At 36.5% G+C, this 17,168-nt stretch overlaps 1 protein-coding gene across 4 annotated transcripts in view; it reads left to right on the forward strand.

Moving 5' to 3' along the window:
- The window catches only part of pxna (paxillin a), a 45,061-nt gene that overhangs the window by 15,320 nt on the left and 12,573 nt on the right, over positions 1-17,168 (forward strand). Inside the window, exons 1-6 of one of the 4 annotated variants that reach the window (XM_067405804.1) lie at positions 10,370-10,442; positions 10,538-10,614; positions 12,399-12,604; positions 15,881-16,088; positions 16,195-16,387; positions 17,008-17,158. In XM_067405804.1, the coding sequence (XP_067261905.1) occupies positions 15,992-16,088; positions 16,195-16,387; positions 17,008-17,158 (441 nt within the window). In that variant the 5' untranslated portion in view covers positions 10,370-10,442; positions 10,538-10,614; positions 12,399-12,604; positions 15,881-15,991. Of the gene's footprint in view, positions 1-5,797; positions 6,360-10,369; positions 10,615-12,398; positions 12,605-15,880; positions 16,089-16,194; positions 16,388-17,007; positions 17,159-17,168 lie in introns of those variants that run through there. The other 3 variants (XM_067405800.1, XM_067405803.1, XM_067405801.1) reach the window with 3 other exon arrangements.

Genomic DNA, 17,168 nt, shown 5'->3' on the forward strand with positions numbered 1-17,168 from the left:
TTTTTTTTCATTATTATGTTTTTGCTTTTGGAGGTAAAATAGCCTGTGAATGCCTTTCCATGTTCAGAGTCAAAATCACAATCATAGGGGCCGGTAACACCGCAGTCATATTTTTGAGATTATTTTTGAGTCATAATAACTGTTGTTGTCTGGCAACGTTCAGGATGGATCATTTGTGCTTCAGCTCATAATCACTGTCCATCTATGTGTCTTCACTTCCTCCATATTCCTCCACTTCTGCATTGCTTCATCACTGGCTTGTGGTTAATTTCAAGATCTTGACCATGTTACACAAATATATTGTACAGCAACAGATTCTCCTCATGAGAAGGCTATCATTTTAAATTAAATATAACTTATAATTCTCAGGTTATTAATGAGTTGGTCCGCTGGTATAAATAGCAGTTTTGATAATGATACTGGACTCTCACTCTCTCTCTTTCTGTCTGTGTGTTTCACTCAGAGCTGGTAATTGGTCCCACATGGCGTCACTCTGACAGAATAATAATTAAAAAACACACAGCCTTAAATATAGAGGAGCCAAAGGACACAATCTCCACCGAGGAACATCATTTTTCTCTTGTCTTTCTCTCTTTTTCTGTAGATTTTAAAGTAACTAACAAGCCTAGGTTGAATGTTTTCTTATTTAAACTGTCACATATTATAAGTGGAGCAATACGTTGTCGTTTTGATATATCTTGAGCAATAGTTTTTACTAATATAATTGTTTTTTATTACCTTTCATTATAAATGCATCAATAAAATGCAATAAAAAATCATTTTAAAAATGTATAAACCATATAATTTACTGCTGCTAATAAATGATAACAGTATCAATCAAACGTGAAAAGTATCAATTTTAATTTTCTTATAAGTGTGTGTGTGTTTATATGTATGTATATGTACACTTTTTCGCCTCTCTTGTTGTGGAAAAACAGATTGTGTCATTTCCTTAATGTGTAATAGCGATACTCTCCCTCATTCTTGCTGGTTTGACATCTGTGTCACATGTCAAGAACCGAATGCTCAAGAATTCAGGGTTATTAATGCTTTACTCTCTCGAATCTATCAGGTTTTATAGCATGGGATGTATTTCATCGTCTCTCTGTGGCAGGTTTAGGACTGGAGGCTTCTTATTTTAGCGCAGGGGTCTTGGGTCTCCCTCCTTGGCTGACCACACTGGTGGTCTCAAATCTCAGAAGGTCAGATCTTAGGAAGGAGTTGAGAACATCTATATTTTACTGTCATAAATGAGTCTTCTTGTGGCCAAAATGTCAGTTGGCCAAATTTAGACACTTAATCGCTCAGGTTTGATCTGTCTGTGTAGATTGAGCTTCCTGCAATTAAGACTGGAGTAAATAGTTGGAGTCATTTTAAAGACTAGTTTCTCAAGTCTTATTGTTTTTTATAAGTTTTATTGTCTCTTTAGGTGTAGAAAGTGTTATCTGCATTTCCACTCGTTGACCAGATGGGGGCGTACAAGTATACATGTGAGAGTGGAGATGAATGGATTATAAAAATGGCAATAATAACAGGCCTTTAAAGCAAAGAGATAACAGGTCTTGGCAGTCTAGATGTGTATTTCCAGCTTTGTTTACTCCCATCATGAATGACATCTCAGAATTAGATTTACTGACCTACAGCATATAAACGTGGTGCATTGTGAAATAGTGTTATGAAATACTTTCTATTTTTCAAAATTTTTACGATACATAATCACTGTGTTCCACTAATAATCGTAGTCGTTGAATTTTGTACAAGCACTTTCCTAACACTGAGGTTATGTCAGCGTAAAGTTATGTTTGCATTGGCTGTATATTTGCAGTGTAGCTAACTAAAATATATGAATGATATGATATGAAATTTATTCTTAATCATGAAAATATTAAATGTTATTTGTTTCTTGTCTTTTCAATTACATCAAGTTAGGGGTGGGCGATATTACCAAAATCTTATGTAATGAAATATAAAACATAGTATTTCAGAAAAACTTCTTAAATTCCCATTACAACTGTGAAATTACAACACTGATATTTATTGCTGTTATAAAGTCTTCATTAGTTTGTAGTTTGGGTTCACCCAAAAATTAAATTTCTGTCATGTCGTTCCACACCCGTACGATCTTTGTTCATCTTTGGAACACAAATTATGATATTTTTGATAAAATCTGAGAGCTTCTGACTTCCGAAAGACTGTAACGTTATTACCACATTCAAGGCGCAGAAAGGTAGTAAAGACATTGTTAAAATAGTTAACCCTTAAATGCATACCTCGGGTCTTTAGTGACCCGGGACGTCATTCACTACCCTCCTCCTTGTTCATTTTTTAAAGTTAGACATCAACCTTCTTGGTATTCCTCAATCAATTCATTATAAAAAAATATAACAAGAAAAAAATCATAAAATTTTAAAAGAATGCCTATTTTTGTATTCATTTTTTGTGGGTGTATTGTGTGTAATTAATATGTATATATAAATACACACAAATTAATGTATATGTTTAAGAGAAATATGTTATTTATGTACAAAATATTTTTATTTATTTAATAGAAATTATATAAGAATATAAATAAATTCACATACTTGTAAATATTTCTCAAATATATACATGAATGTGTTTGTATTTATATATACATAATAATTACACACAGTACACACACATATATTAGGCAAACTCAAACTTTTTTTTTTTTTTTTGTATGCGATTAATCGCGATTAATTGTTTGACAGCCCTAAATTCAACTTAATTAAAATTAAAATAACCCTTTCACACATAAGTTTATGTGACTGGCTCGCATCCCAGAGTTAAGGCGACTGTTATTTTAGAAGGTTTCCTTTTGTTGTTTCCATTAGGACGTGTCATGATTGTCACATGACACACCGTGGCCAGCCGGACACACTATATGACAGATGTATTGCTTTTCTAACCATGTCGTCAACTATCTGATATTCTAAATCTCAAATATGTACAAATGAGTGTTTTGTCATTTAAAAACCTACATAATGACCTTAATCTTAAAGGGGTCATGAACTGCATTGGTTTATTGTTTTATAATGTTTCCTGGGGTGCACTTATAATGTTAGTATGCTTTTTACATCCAAAATTGTCATAATTCATGAATAAAAGGCATTTTTCCTACCCTGATTTTAACCTCTGATTTGAACGCTCCATTTTAAGGGGCGTGTCTGCTGTAAGACTTCAGTGTAAACGCCCACTGCTGTGATTGGCTGACATCTTTGCATATGAAAATATCCAAGTATTACTCTCTCTTTTAGCGCGTTTTTGCTATTACAGCTCTAAGGTTAACTAATCGTGAAAAGTGTTGCATTATATTTAGATCGTGGCATGAAAGGTTGCAGTGATGAACATTGTAGCTGATCACAGACATGTTGTTGAGCGCATGAACGCAGTGATCTCGTCATATCAACTCAATTTCTGTACACTAACAAATGCTTTCATCTTTCATCTTCTAACACTGCAAACGCGATATAACTTAAAGATTTGTTGAATAAAATGGGAGTTTTGCGCGTCAGTCACTGATAAACTCACGCTGTTTGATTGACAGCTCCAACGATTACTTTGAGCTTTCTTTATGTAATTTAATCACTGTTAAATAACTGATTATTTTCATCCTACTAAGAGAAACAACGCAAGGTGACGTTTAGTCACTGGTTTGATTTACTGACACACAGACAAAGAACATCTGACTGTACATGAATCATTAATATCAGATCAGGCATTAGAATTAACACAGTTACTCACATGTTGTTGCGTTACTGTCAAGACCAGACACTGCACAATATTTTGTAATCCTCAATGGCATGTTTATTACTCGCTAGCTCAATCTGGTTTAGCACCTCATATGTTACTTATGCGCGATTCGGTGGGTGGGGCTAAACAGGCAGTGATGAAGTAGGTGTTGATCTTCTTCTGAAGAGGAGGTGCTTGCTGCCCTTTAACGTCATAGATCCCTACTTTGTAAATCATGTAGTTTTCTGGGTCTGGTGTCAATTAAAGCTTTTATTGGACTAACAAGGAAGTTTTCAGCTCTAAAACTTACAGGATATTCTTATAGTATGATGACCTCTTATATGTCAAAAGCTCAAGGAAAATTTGATTTCTCATGTCATGACCCCTTTTAATATATAACATGAATTCCTCCCTTTGTCCTGAAATACATGTGGCCGGTGAACTGGGAGAACAATAGAGTGAGTGAGCTTTATATTTACTTACACAATGTGTATCTGATAGGAATAAATTGGCATTAGTTTAAGAACACAGTGCCATGCTTCACTCTGAAACAAGTAGCGCATATATTTATATTTATATTTATTTATATTTAATAGAGGGACGGTATGACTAATTCACACACGCAATCGCTCTCATTACGTACTGGTACTGTGCTAATTTATCTTTATATGATTTACAACGAGCAGGAATCTGTAAGAAATGTTACAAACCATAGATAAAATAACTGCTGACAGTGAGCTATGTCAGATCACTCTTTCAAAAGAAAAAAAAAATCCCACCTTTTAAGTCAATCATATTTACAAGTATAAACCTTGTCAGTGAACTATGAGGGCCAAAAAAACAAAACAAAATAATCGTTCATTAATCATAATCGAGGTAAAATGTTCAATTAATCGAGGTTTTGATTTTAGGCCATAAGCGTCCAGCCCTACTAGAACAAGATATCATGATAACATGCCATGAAATCAAAATTGACAGTTCTTGTTTTTTTATGAAATATTGCAGTGTTTATTATAAATGATTTATCTATGCATATCATTCATGCATTCTCATAATCTTAAATCAAAATAACTTCTCCTCACTGTTGCAGCGACATCTCTTCTCTCTTCTCTAATGATCCTCCAATAGCAAACCACAACCATTCAATTAATCCTGATGGACAAAATCAAGTCCCGCCCTACATTTGTTCATGTTCGAGAAGCCATTTCACTAATATACGTCACAAATGGGGTAAAAAAGACTATATATCACAACGTCCGTTTCATTCGGACTTTAAAGGGATAGTTCACCCAAAATTGGAAATTCTGCCATTTACTCACCCTCAAATTGCTCCAAACCTGTATACATTTCTTTCTTCTGATGAACATAAAGGAAGATATTTTGAAGATTAAGGGAAACTGAACCGTTCTGGGGCACCATTGACTTCCATAGTATTTTTTTTTTCTTCTATGGAAGTCAATGGCAGCCTGGTTACAAACTTTCTTCCAAATATCTTCCTTTGTGTTCAGCAGAAGAAAGAAACTCACACAAGTTTGGAATAACTTGAGGGTGAGTAAATGATGACAGAATTTAAATTTTTGGGTGAACTGTCCCTTTAAGCATGCATTGAGAAGGGACTAGGATTCTATGGGGGGACAGTGAGACCTGATTGTTATGCTGATAACTGATTTTGAGTGGACTGTCCCCCTTTTGAAGCTGAGCAGAGATTGTCCGGCAACTTGTCAGTGATAAACGATGTTTAAATAAGTGGCATCCTGTATAGTCATTCAAAGGAATGAAGGTTCTCGCTCTTGCAGGGTTTTCTAGGGATTTTCGAAATAACTTTCTTTCTAGATAACGTCTGGGAATTCTTTCCCCGTAGTACATTTTTTGTACACCCTAAAACGTGGTCATATATGGGTTTGTGTAGTGTCTATAGCTTATGTAAGCAAATCCCCCTGAGAGTAACCGTTATCTAGCGAACTGCCGGCTGTATACATAATCGAGCCCTGTGGAATGTTTTGAATGCTTTGGAACGGGAACGACCCTTCCTTTCCTCATCCCACTCTCGAGTCCAGACTTTTCCGGATCCTCTGCTCGATTCCTTCGGGTGTGGTTCCTTATTTGTTCCCCGATGGATGAAGAAACGGCATCAGCATTTGCCGTCGAGGAGTTTGAAAAGGTTATATCGGAATTCGATATGCAGGATTTCACACCAGAAGCGGGACAGTCTCAAGGAACTGAGGTCTCTGAGACCAATATATCAACTTTACCAGAGAAGACGTCACCAGATTTAACCGTGGTTGATGATTTCATACCTGTTTCCGCTTCTGTGACAGATGCCACTGAAGATGTGTTAGAAAAGGAGACTATTTCTGATTTAGCTGCTGAATCTGTATCAGTTTCAACTTTAGAGGTGGATTCAGTCGCTCCATCATTAACATCCGCTCCTGACCCACATTCAGCCCCAGATTCAGCTCTGACGGAGGCATCAGAGACACACACAGCTCTGGAAACTAAAGGAGCACATGCTGGAGAGTCATTGCCAGGTTCTGCCGTTCAATCGACCAGCATGTCTGATTCAGACGGGACGTACATGATCCCAGATGCAGACTGGGTGACAGGGAGAGGTAGGATTGGCTCTTATCTTCTTGACACTGTGCAGTTAAGTTAATGTGTTAATTTATTTGCCAAAAACCTACATATGCTGTCTGATATGTGAGTTTTTGCTCATCTGCGATGAGGATGGACACAAGTACTTGACTATTCAGTGGTGCGTTCCCCTAACAATGATGTAACTCGCTGCTTAACTACCATAGTACGATGCATCGTTGAAAAAATCAACTCGCTTGTCATGAAATTTCCCGAAACTTATTGTTGCAAACCACGTTGGTTAATGACGTCACTCAGGTAACTTATAACTTATTTTAAAGTCACCATGTAATCAAAATTGAAGTTTTTTTGCTTTTAGTATGAATATGTTAGCCTTACTGTTATCTATAAGCTAGTGTGCTCCAAAACACTGACAAAATTCGTATTTAGAAGTAGAGATACACCAATCGCAATTTTAATGGCCAATTCTGATTTCCGTTTTTTTTTGTAAGTGTCGTTTTGTTTTTTTGCCGTATTATTTGATAAAAATGTGTGTTTGTTTGTTGGTTTCACTCACTTTCCCGACGAGTGTGACTGATGTGCTGCAAGCAGAGAGCTGTAGTGTAGCCTTTCTCATTTCTGCTCTCCTTCAGTGTTCTGCATTTCCGGCAGATCGATGCAAGAGCCGTTATGAACAAAATCAACGGTTCAAAAACAAAAATATAAAAGTGAGGAGAGCAACGTTATGCGTTTTGCTCCCTTCTCCTGCGCCGTTGTTACTAAGCAATGTAGTAAACAGCTGCTGGTTTGATGATGCAAACGAACCGCGGTTCGGACCCAAATAATATAATGTGAACTCAGTCCAGTGGAGGCAGGGGGTAGGGGGAGCAATCAAACTCTGGTTCAGTCCAGGCAATCGAACCAAGAGTGAAAGCACCCTAAGAGTTTATGCAGGGACCCAAAATACTGCTACACAACATGCGTTCTCTTTATCAACTATTTAATGTTCCAAAACTGACTGTGTTTAACTGGATACTCGCCTATATGGGCATTTTGACATAAGTTTGTGTGTATTTGACCGTTTAAGCGCAGTAAGCCACTCATTTTGGTACTTTTTAAGAAATTCGAACAATAAAAACCGTTTTGAGGCTCTTTAATATTTTGTGACAGATTGCTGTAGCGCCTCAGCTTAAGCGACTCGTATATTATAGCATCAAATAAACATGAACATGAATGAACATGAGAAGAACTGTTGTCTCAAATGTGGAAAGACGTCAGTACACACCATTTTTCAAGTTTAAGTCCACCGAGGATAATCTTCTAACTCCTGACTGCTTTGTCGGATAAAATGGCAGATTCTGCATTATGATTGGTTAGATTACCTGTCAATCAAACTCCTGGTGAAGGGTCAATTGAAAAGACATGAGACTGACTGGCTGGTCACCGATCCGGGCCAATCATGTAAAAAATCATCCGATCCCTTGCTGGTCGATCGGTGCATCTCTATTTAGTAGATAAAAGCATTCAAAACTTAGTCTCTCACTTCCACCAATACCACTTCCACTTCCACCCAATCAAATGCTCTAGAATCTAAAGCCTTCTGCCCCCTACATTATAAATAGACACTGAAGCTGCAGCTGAAATTGGTCACTTGTTCACACATTTGCTATTTTCTACATGGTCAGTATCACATAGGGCAGATTAAGATCTTCCATTGAGGCGAATGAAGTCTGGGTTCATGTTAGTCACACACACACAGTCTGCTCCGGTCCAGAGGCGTGATAGCACAGAGCGGATCATCATGCGCAAGTCGGCGCAGACCACAAAACGTATCGGACCCATTTGAATTCTGCACAGAACGCTGTATTTTAAAGCGATGTAGAGGAGATTAGGAGGAGAAACGGTTAGAGATTAGAAGGAAATTGAGGTTTTATCAAACTCAACTACTCTGACCGAGCTGTGGTATAAACAAAACACTGTTGGTTATTTGAAAAAAAGGGAAGGAGCTGTTCGATATGTTCTGCCCTGTCTTCCTGTTTCAGTGCAAACTACTTCACCACATTAAATAATGCTGGCATTTCAAGGCACTTCAGTGGGTCTTTAATGTTTGAGAACGAATCAGTAGATTTTGCCATCACAATGACTATTTCTCATTTTTCTCTGCTGTTTTGCTTCATTTCCAGATTCAGTCATTGGCTCATTCTTACATACGTGAGCACATACACACATGTGCACTCTTCAAAAAGGGTGCTTTAATTCTCTTGACAAACTGAAAGACGTAAATGACATTTGTATATATTCGAAATACTGAATGCCAGCTTGCTTATTTAGCTCAAGGATTTCATAAGTCATAAAAAAAAATCCACATAAAAACAAGAAACTATGCTTCTAAACACAGCTCAAGAGCTGTCGTTGTGAATGTTGTTTGCTGGAACTATGGTTTCAGGAAACAGACTTGCACTGATAATGACGGAACTTGCATTTATAGTTGGCTAACAATGCTTTTAGGAAACAAACCCAGATTGATTGTGAAAATGCAATGATTATATGACCTGAGGTTTCTTTTAGCTTTCAGACATTTCACACCAATCAAAGTTTAGCATTGTAGACGCACTGGTCGATTGGCCATCCATCATTTTTTTTTCATTTGGCCGGTCTCTGTTGAGGACTTGCATTGCAATCATTTCCCAAAGTGTTATTTGTTTGGAAATATAACAACATCTGCAAAACAGATCCTCTGAAACAATGGCGACAAAAAAGGCAACTGGTATCGTAATCGGCCCATTTGATTGTAAAATCTTGATCACTGCATCCCGATTTAGCATTTTCAAAGTCTGATTAGTTGCATCAAGTAGAGCAGTGTGAAAAAAGGAAGCATAAATGCAGTTATACTTGCAGTTATGCTTCCTTTTTTGTTCATTTGCACAGTTACACATTTAGATATGTGCATTTATAATTGTTAATCATATACAGCAGTAACTTGTTGTCCAGTTTGGCAGCAGACAGTGCACCAAAAAACATATATTGTTTATAATATACAGCAGCAGATACAAATGTTTACAACCCAACCCCCAAGTGTGGTTGAGTCAAGACTTCTTCTTTTTATTTGTTTCTTTTTGTATCAGCCTTAATATTTTTAATATAAGTGATTTAAAGGGGATGAATATAGATTTAGAGATGATGTTAGCATGCTTTGGTTTCGGCATGTTTCCATATAGGATATGTAGTTTAGCACATCTCAGCATCTTATTGGGGGAAGTTTATTTACTCCATGTCCACTGCAGTGTCTATTCAGTGTGTTTGTTTTCATTTAGACCGTGTCATTTTAGGAACCAGAACGTCCACTTGTGGATGTGAGAGTAGTGTTTTGTGATTTATTATTTACAATCCACTCATTTAAACATGTTTATCAGATGTTTGTGCACAATATTACCAGGGTTCCCACAGTCACGAAAACCTGGAAAAATAAGGGAATTTATAAATTGTGATTTCCAACCATGCACCTGGAAAATATAGAGTATTTACTCTACTTATGTTTCAGTGACTAGTAATTGCTATTTTTAAGTGCAATCTCTATAAAGTGCTGTTTTATTTGAATTTTATTTTATTTTATTTAAGAGTGTGATACATCCCTTTTTGTAGGTGCTTAATTTCAACATGCGGCAGACTGATTTCTATTATCAATATAATGGATGTAGATGAAGAAACAGCAGAGAGAAATATGGGTTAATGTTTCCTTTGCCACTCCCTCATCAGGCCGAGTGCTGAACAAACAGTCGAGATACAATCAGATACAAGTCTTCCTGCTTGCTTTCCTCTCTACTAATATTCACATTTATTGTGCAAATGACATAATTGTGATGCTAAAGCATTATTGAGTGAATATCTAGAAAGTTCATCTGTTTGTCTAATGGTAGCACTGTTTTTCTCTTACTCAGATTAGTGACCTGTACACACATTTGCAGACAGGTCATATACTGCAACCTTTTTAGTATCTGGTATGTGGAGGGGTAGTTAAAGTTAGCACCTGCCGAAAAACAGCTCGCCCTCCCCTCGGACGACTCACTCCACAGTCACTGCTACTGAACGCTGCCGCTTTACGATTCTTGTCCTGTCTTGAAGTACGTTTTCCTCCTGTTTCTTCTATCTAGATCTTTCTCTCTCTCTTTTATATTCCACTCTTATCCTATCTGTTTTTTCCCACTCCTTGTCGTAGCTCCTCCCGTCTGAGATAAAGTGCGAAGGTAAAGACACACAGATCAGCAGGGCGTTACTGTCTGTCCCTCTCACAGTGTAAGTAACCAGCTTCACTCTGTTGCTGTATTTGCCTTTAGTTGGTTGTCTCTTGGGAAAGTGTCTTTGGGACTGTGGCTTTCATGTGTTTGTGCCTGTAATGGTGATTTCTGGCTTCTTCAATTATTGGTGGTTGATATTGTGTGATTAACAGAGTGTTGTGTGTTTCTGAACTGAAAAAATGTGTCTTCGGCTTACAGAAATGGGTTAAGTTTGGTGTTTTGTTGCACTTGTGTGTCTTGTGTGAGTTTTAGATTGTATAACATGAATGTTAATAATGTAGATAAACCTAATGCCTCACATCTAGGCGTCGACACCCAACATTAGCGGCTTGAGAAGCGTCACTCATAAATCACAAACTCTGACAACTGAAGCTTCATTTGACGGACCCCCTATTTATATTATTTATATACTGCATGGCTACTCTAGCTGTATATATTTTTCCCATTTGTCTGGAATAAAATTACTTTATTTATAGTTTTGATTTATGTATGAATTAATTACTTTTTTTTACTTTAATTAGTTTTTTATACTTTATATTTATTTAATTAATTAATATGCTCTGAATTTAGTATATTGTCATTAATTAATTTCATCTGAATTTGATTAATTATATGTTTATGAATTAATTTGCTATGATTTATATATTTTTTAATTAATATGCTCTGAATATTTTGCATTATGTATTTATGAATTAATTTACTCTGGATTTTATGAGATAAATACATGTATTTATAATATTAATTTCCTCTGAATTTTATATGTAATATATTTACCAATTAATATGCTTTAAACTTTATATGTTTTGTATTTAAATATCCTCTGACCATGTTTATGGCTCACTTTATATATACATTCTATATATGTATATAATATACTTTTAAATTTTTAAAATTTACATTTTTATACCGATAGATTTGTTTTTAACACATTTCTCATAGTTTACCATTGGGCTTACAGCTCAGCTCTACTGGTTCAATCTGACAAACAAATTGAGATGATATGCTGCTTTAAGTATCAAGAACCTGGAGCTGTCATGCTGCAATGTGACATTAATCACTTCCTGTGTAGACACGACCGACGTAACACGCTTGGTTGAAAGGATGGTGATGCAACCGAGATCTAAAGGTGCCTTATCGCCGAAGAAATTATGTGAAGGACTTTTAAACCAGTGATGGTCGGAAAAGTGTTTATAGTCACCTTAAGAGCATGTTTTACAAGCTTACTTGGTAGTTTGTGGAAGTGCTTTCTGTTCTATTCCTGAGCGTATGGCTTTTGAATATTGATTTATGTGTGCATTAAAAGGTGTGTCCATTTATGCACATGCATTTTGCGCTTTACTTCCTGCTGAATCTATCCCTGTAGGCAAGCAGTTTTAGAGCAGTCTTGACATGTGAGGTTGTCATTCCGCCACACCCCATATGAGTGAAGCCTGCAGTGATTTCACCATCACGGTCATGTGATTCATAATAACCGCTCCAGGATCCGATCCAGCCGAGAGAGCCGTGTTTTGAACAGACTTGACAAAGTCACGTTGAATCAGGGTTATTTTCAACAACAACCCGTTTGAATTCTGATAGATTTAATTATGCGTGGAACAACTCCAGGGAATGTGAATCTGATGCAAATATCTGAGTACTTGAGGTTATGGGTTTGAACAGACCTTCGAATCCATAGCTCCAGATTTTTACATTTACTTTATGTGTTTGATAGACACCGTTATCCAAAGTTTTATCAGTACATGCTCCCTGAGAATGATTTTTTTTTTTTTTTTTTTTTTACAGATGCTCTTCTTGCGGATTTGGAGTCCACAACCTCCCACATTTCCAAACAAGCTGTTTTTCTGCCAGAAGAGACGCCATATTCCTGCCCCACAGGAAGTGACTCTTATCAGGACGTGTCTTCCCCACCTCGAGTAACTTCCCCTCCTGCTGAAACACTGAATGGATCTTGGGTAGAAAAGCCAGAATCAAAGCACTCATCAACCCAGGTAAAATGCACCATTACTTCCTGAAGGGGTTTCTTTATTCGGCAGGGTTTTTGTTGGTCTTTATATGAGTCAACTTGGTTATCCTTTAACCTTTCAGCAAATACCAGATGCCGCCCTGTTCCACTTTCTGCTTGTCGTGCCCTCGAGCAAAGCACTTCTTCATCTTCGGTTGCTCCAGAAACTTGCGCCATTAAGCAGGTTCAGCATATTCAGGGTTTCTTTAATGGAGCCATATTCTACATATTTGTAGCATTTTTTTTTTTTAAGTTCACTTATAATGTTAGTCAAGCTTTCTTGGACCAAAACAGTAGAAACTTAGTCTTGCATGGCCATTTTCCACCCTCTGAATGATCCTAAGAATTAATCTGACTTTTTATGCTGCTGTACCTTTAAGACAGTAATGAATATGTATTGATATTACTGATGCGCAAAAAAAATGAAAGGTTTTAATTTAGCCAAAAACTGGTCTAAAATAGTTTATGAAATAATCAGTTAATTTATCAGATGTATTTAATAATCAACACTCAAATAAAAACTGAGTTTAACATTTAAATGTGTACATGAGGCCAGTATTTTATATCAGCAACAGAATTATGTTTGTACTCCAATTTTTTGATGAAATATAAACATTTAAACAGTGGCTGTAATAAAAATATTATGTTCATTATTCAAACATACATTAGACGGTTATAAGTGGTTCAAAATGCTGCCGCCAAGCTTTTAACTAAGTCATCAAAGAGATCATGATTATCGCAATTCTGTTTTTACTCGTCTTAGTAATTCATCCCTTAAACTGTTACAAGTGGTTCAAAATGCTGCCCCCAAACTCATCAAAGATGTCACACGGAACACCAATTTTAACTTCCCTACATTGGCTCCCAGTCAAATTTAGAATTCAATTTAATATACTTGTGATTGTGTTTAGAGCATTGCATAGTCAAGCTCCTGTTTATATTAGAGTTGTTGCAACCTTATAACTCCAGCAGGAATCTGAGATCCTCCAAACAGATCTTGTTAGCTCGTCCCTCGCTCTAGATTAGATTAAAGATGGCTGTGCTTTTGAGGTAGTTGCTCCCAAGTGGAATGGGAGTGGAATGCTGTCCCCTTGGATCTAAGATCTGTGGACATTTTTAAAAAGCAGTTAACAACTCACTTGTTTAAACTTGCTTTTGTCTAAATTGTGCTCTATGTATCTTTTTATTGATTGACTGTTTTTAAATGTCTGTTATTCTTATTTTTGATTTCTCTTTTATATTTTGGATGCAAAGCACCTTGTGACGATTGCTCTAGCAAGATGCTATAGAAATAAAAATTACTTACTTATTTTGGGGTCAAATTTGGAGTCCAAATCAAAAAGTAGGAATTATTAAAGGTATAGTTCACCCCCTCATGTAGCTCCAAACACATATTTCAATATCACTTTTATATAATTACAGATTGTTTCAAAGCAGCTTCACATTAATGAACAGGAAAAACAGTGTTAATGTTGTAAAATTCATTAGTTATGAAACAAGTTCAATTTCAGCCGTAAAGCATCTCTACAGAAGACAATAGTGTTATTATACAGCTCAGTTCAGTGCTGATTCAGTACAGTTCAATAACAGTGTCGATGTTGCAAAGTTAGTGTCCAGCTCATTATCCAGTTCAAATTCTCATCTGATGTGTCAGTGTATTTAAATCATAATATTACTGTTTATTACTCAAGTACTGTAAAAGGTTTTGCCACTAACTCAGCTGACTGACTTCTGTATGATTTCAATCTCTTCAGACCTTACTGTACATGATTTATGAGTTTCTACATCTTTTGACCTCCTAACTGAACTCCTTTCCACAAACTGATCATAGAAATAAAAACAGTATAAATAAAAATGGTAACACTTTAAAATAAGGTCTCATTTATTAACATTAATGTATTAACCAACATCAACTAACAATGAGCAATATATTTGCTACAGTATTTATTAATCTTTGTTTTATGTCATTCATTGTAAGTTGATGATAGTTCACAGTGCATTAACTAATGTTAACAAATGAAACCTTACTGTTTGTGCTTAATAAGATTAAGAGAAAACTGTTTTTTATGGTAACACTTTACAATAAGTGCAACAATAATCGCACTCTCTCAATATTCAAAGTGCAAATAAGACCAAATTTTTCTTTGATACAGAGCTAAGAGATGGTTACAACTACACTGCCCAGCCTAAAATAGCTTTCATATTGAGAGATATCTGTATTCATCAGGGAGCCGCTTTCAAAATGCGGGTATTGAAATCGCGTTTGAATGCACGCGCGCGTTTACTTTCACTTTCGTGATCGCGCGTACTCTGTAAATATGGAGCGTCTGCAACCGATAGGGTTGTGACGAGATCTTGTCACACCCCTACAGTTCACTGATCATGTGACGAGAATAAGGTGAGATGACTGACAAGACCATGGTGGAGGATTCGTTGTGCAGCAGAGCTTAAGCGACAGATAAATGACTTGTCTTGTATGTGCACTAGGCACTACCACTCCCTATACACAGAGTATGTGCAATTGCGAATTCGAAAGTGAAAGTAAAATGCGAACTCTCCTGATGCGCGCAAAATCTCCCAATATCAAACCTATCTTAGGCTGGGCTGTGTAGTTGTAACCACCTCTTACTCTGGTCTCTGTTTGCAGTTTGAATATTGAGGGAGTACTTTGATTATGGATGCGGTTATTGTTTGTACTTAGAACTGTTATTTTTGTTGTTTATACTGTTTTTATTTCTCTGTTCAATTTGTGGAAAGGAGTTAAATTAGGAGGTCACACACAGCCTCAATCAGAAGTTCTGGAAGCTCATAATTCATTTCACTTTTTCAGTGCTTGTATATTGTTGTATTATTGTTGTTTCAATTAATATGATAATTCATACTCAGAATGTAGAACTGAAAATACAGCATTATATTGTTGTCTTTGAATGCATATGATAATTCATACTCAGAAAGTAGAACTAAAATGACATTCATTACAAGATGATTAGTTAAAACATTTAGAAATGCACCTGCACACTATTTTTCCAGTCATGAATTGAGGATTTCTTAAAAATACTATGCAAAAATTTCATCTCGTTCTCGTGAGCCCAATCTCGTGTCTTGTCTCGTCTTGTGAGCTAAGTGTCTTGTTACCATTAAGTGGTTCTTTGAGACCCCAGGTGTATCGTTTTTTTTTTTTATGTGATTTTTTGCTATTTCTTCTCCCATCTATAAAGTAAAAGTGCTTAAATGTTAAACAACTATATTTTCTTTCCTCAAGTCTTTCAGCTCAGCTCCGAAAAGCGCCAGTCCTCGTGTGTCACAGACCGACGAAGAGCACGTCTATAGTTTCCCCAACAAGCAGAAGACTACTGACTCCCCCACTGCCGTCATGAGCTCATCACTGGGCAGTAACCTGTCAGAGCTGGACCGTCTGCTGCTGGAGCTCAACGCCGTACAGCACAGCACACCCTCCTTCGCTACTGAAGGTGAGCCCTTCAAAAGTCAAGTAGTGTTGTTAAAGCACTACAAACATCAGATGCTCTTTTTGACAGTTTTTAAAATGTGAATGTTTTTCCATTTTATATTTCACAGAGACCTACCCACCCAAACCAGCCAGCAACGCCCAGCGCTATGTCCCAGAAAATGGTGTTTCATCAGGAGTAAAAGCGCCTCCTCCTAAGATAGACAAACCCAAACGCAGTGCACCTGGTCGGGGGATAGAAGATGTCAGACCCAGTGTGGAGAGCCTGTTAAACGAGTTGGAGAGCTCTGTGCCGGCCCCTGCGTAAGCTTACACACTGCTGAAAACATTTCATTTTTTTATTATTATTATTATTATTGTATCATATTTAATATTTTTATGTTCCAATTTATATATATACAACCTTTAGTGAGTAGAAACAAAATGTTATTTTATTTTTTCGTAATGTTGATCATATGTTGTAGGGCTGGGCGGTGTGATGATATATATCATGGCAATGATATAAAGTGTCTATCGTTAGAGATTTTGCTATATCAATATGTTAAAATATATAAATATATAAAATATATTTGCATAGCAAAGTACTACTTAAAGATATTGACACGAAATAGAAATGAAATAGAAATAAAGAGACATGCATGAATGAGAAAATAAAGAATGGGGCGTACATTACGTCAAAAATATCAGTGTTGTATTGTATATCATTATTATGAAATAAAATTTCTCATAATGTGCAATAAGATTTTGGTCATACCTCTAATATGTTGTTTAAATTAAATTCATTTTTCAGAATCGTTTTTGAGAATTAGAATTTGAATCCCAGATTTTCTTTGTGGTCATTTGTACTCCACTGTCGTTAACATTGATGTTCTATGTGCTAGACCTTTTCTTACATCCCATTTTTAATATTGTAAAATTCATAGACCCGCCCCATCAGTGCCGAATGTTCCTGAATTGAGAGAAGTTCAGGAAGAGACCCCCACCCAGCAGCAGGCCAGAATCTCAGCCTCCTCAGCCACACGAGAACTCGACGAACTCATGGCTTCACTGTCTGACTTCAAAGTTCAGAGCAATGTAAGTCATG

The sequence above is a fragment of the Chanodichthys erythropterus genome, chromosome 13, assembly GCF_024489055.1.
Source record: "Chanodichthys erythropterus isolate Z2021 chromosome 13, ASM2448905v1, whole genome shotgun sequence".
Taxonomy (NCBI): Eukaryota; Metazoa; Chordata; class Actinopteri; order Cypriniformes; family Xenocyprididae; genus Chanodichthys; species Chanodichthys erythropterus.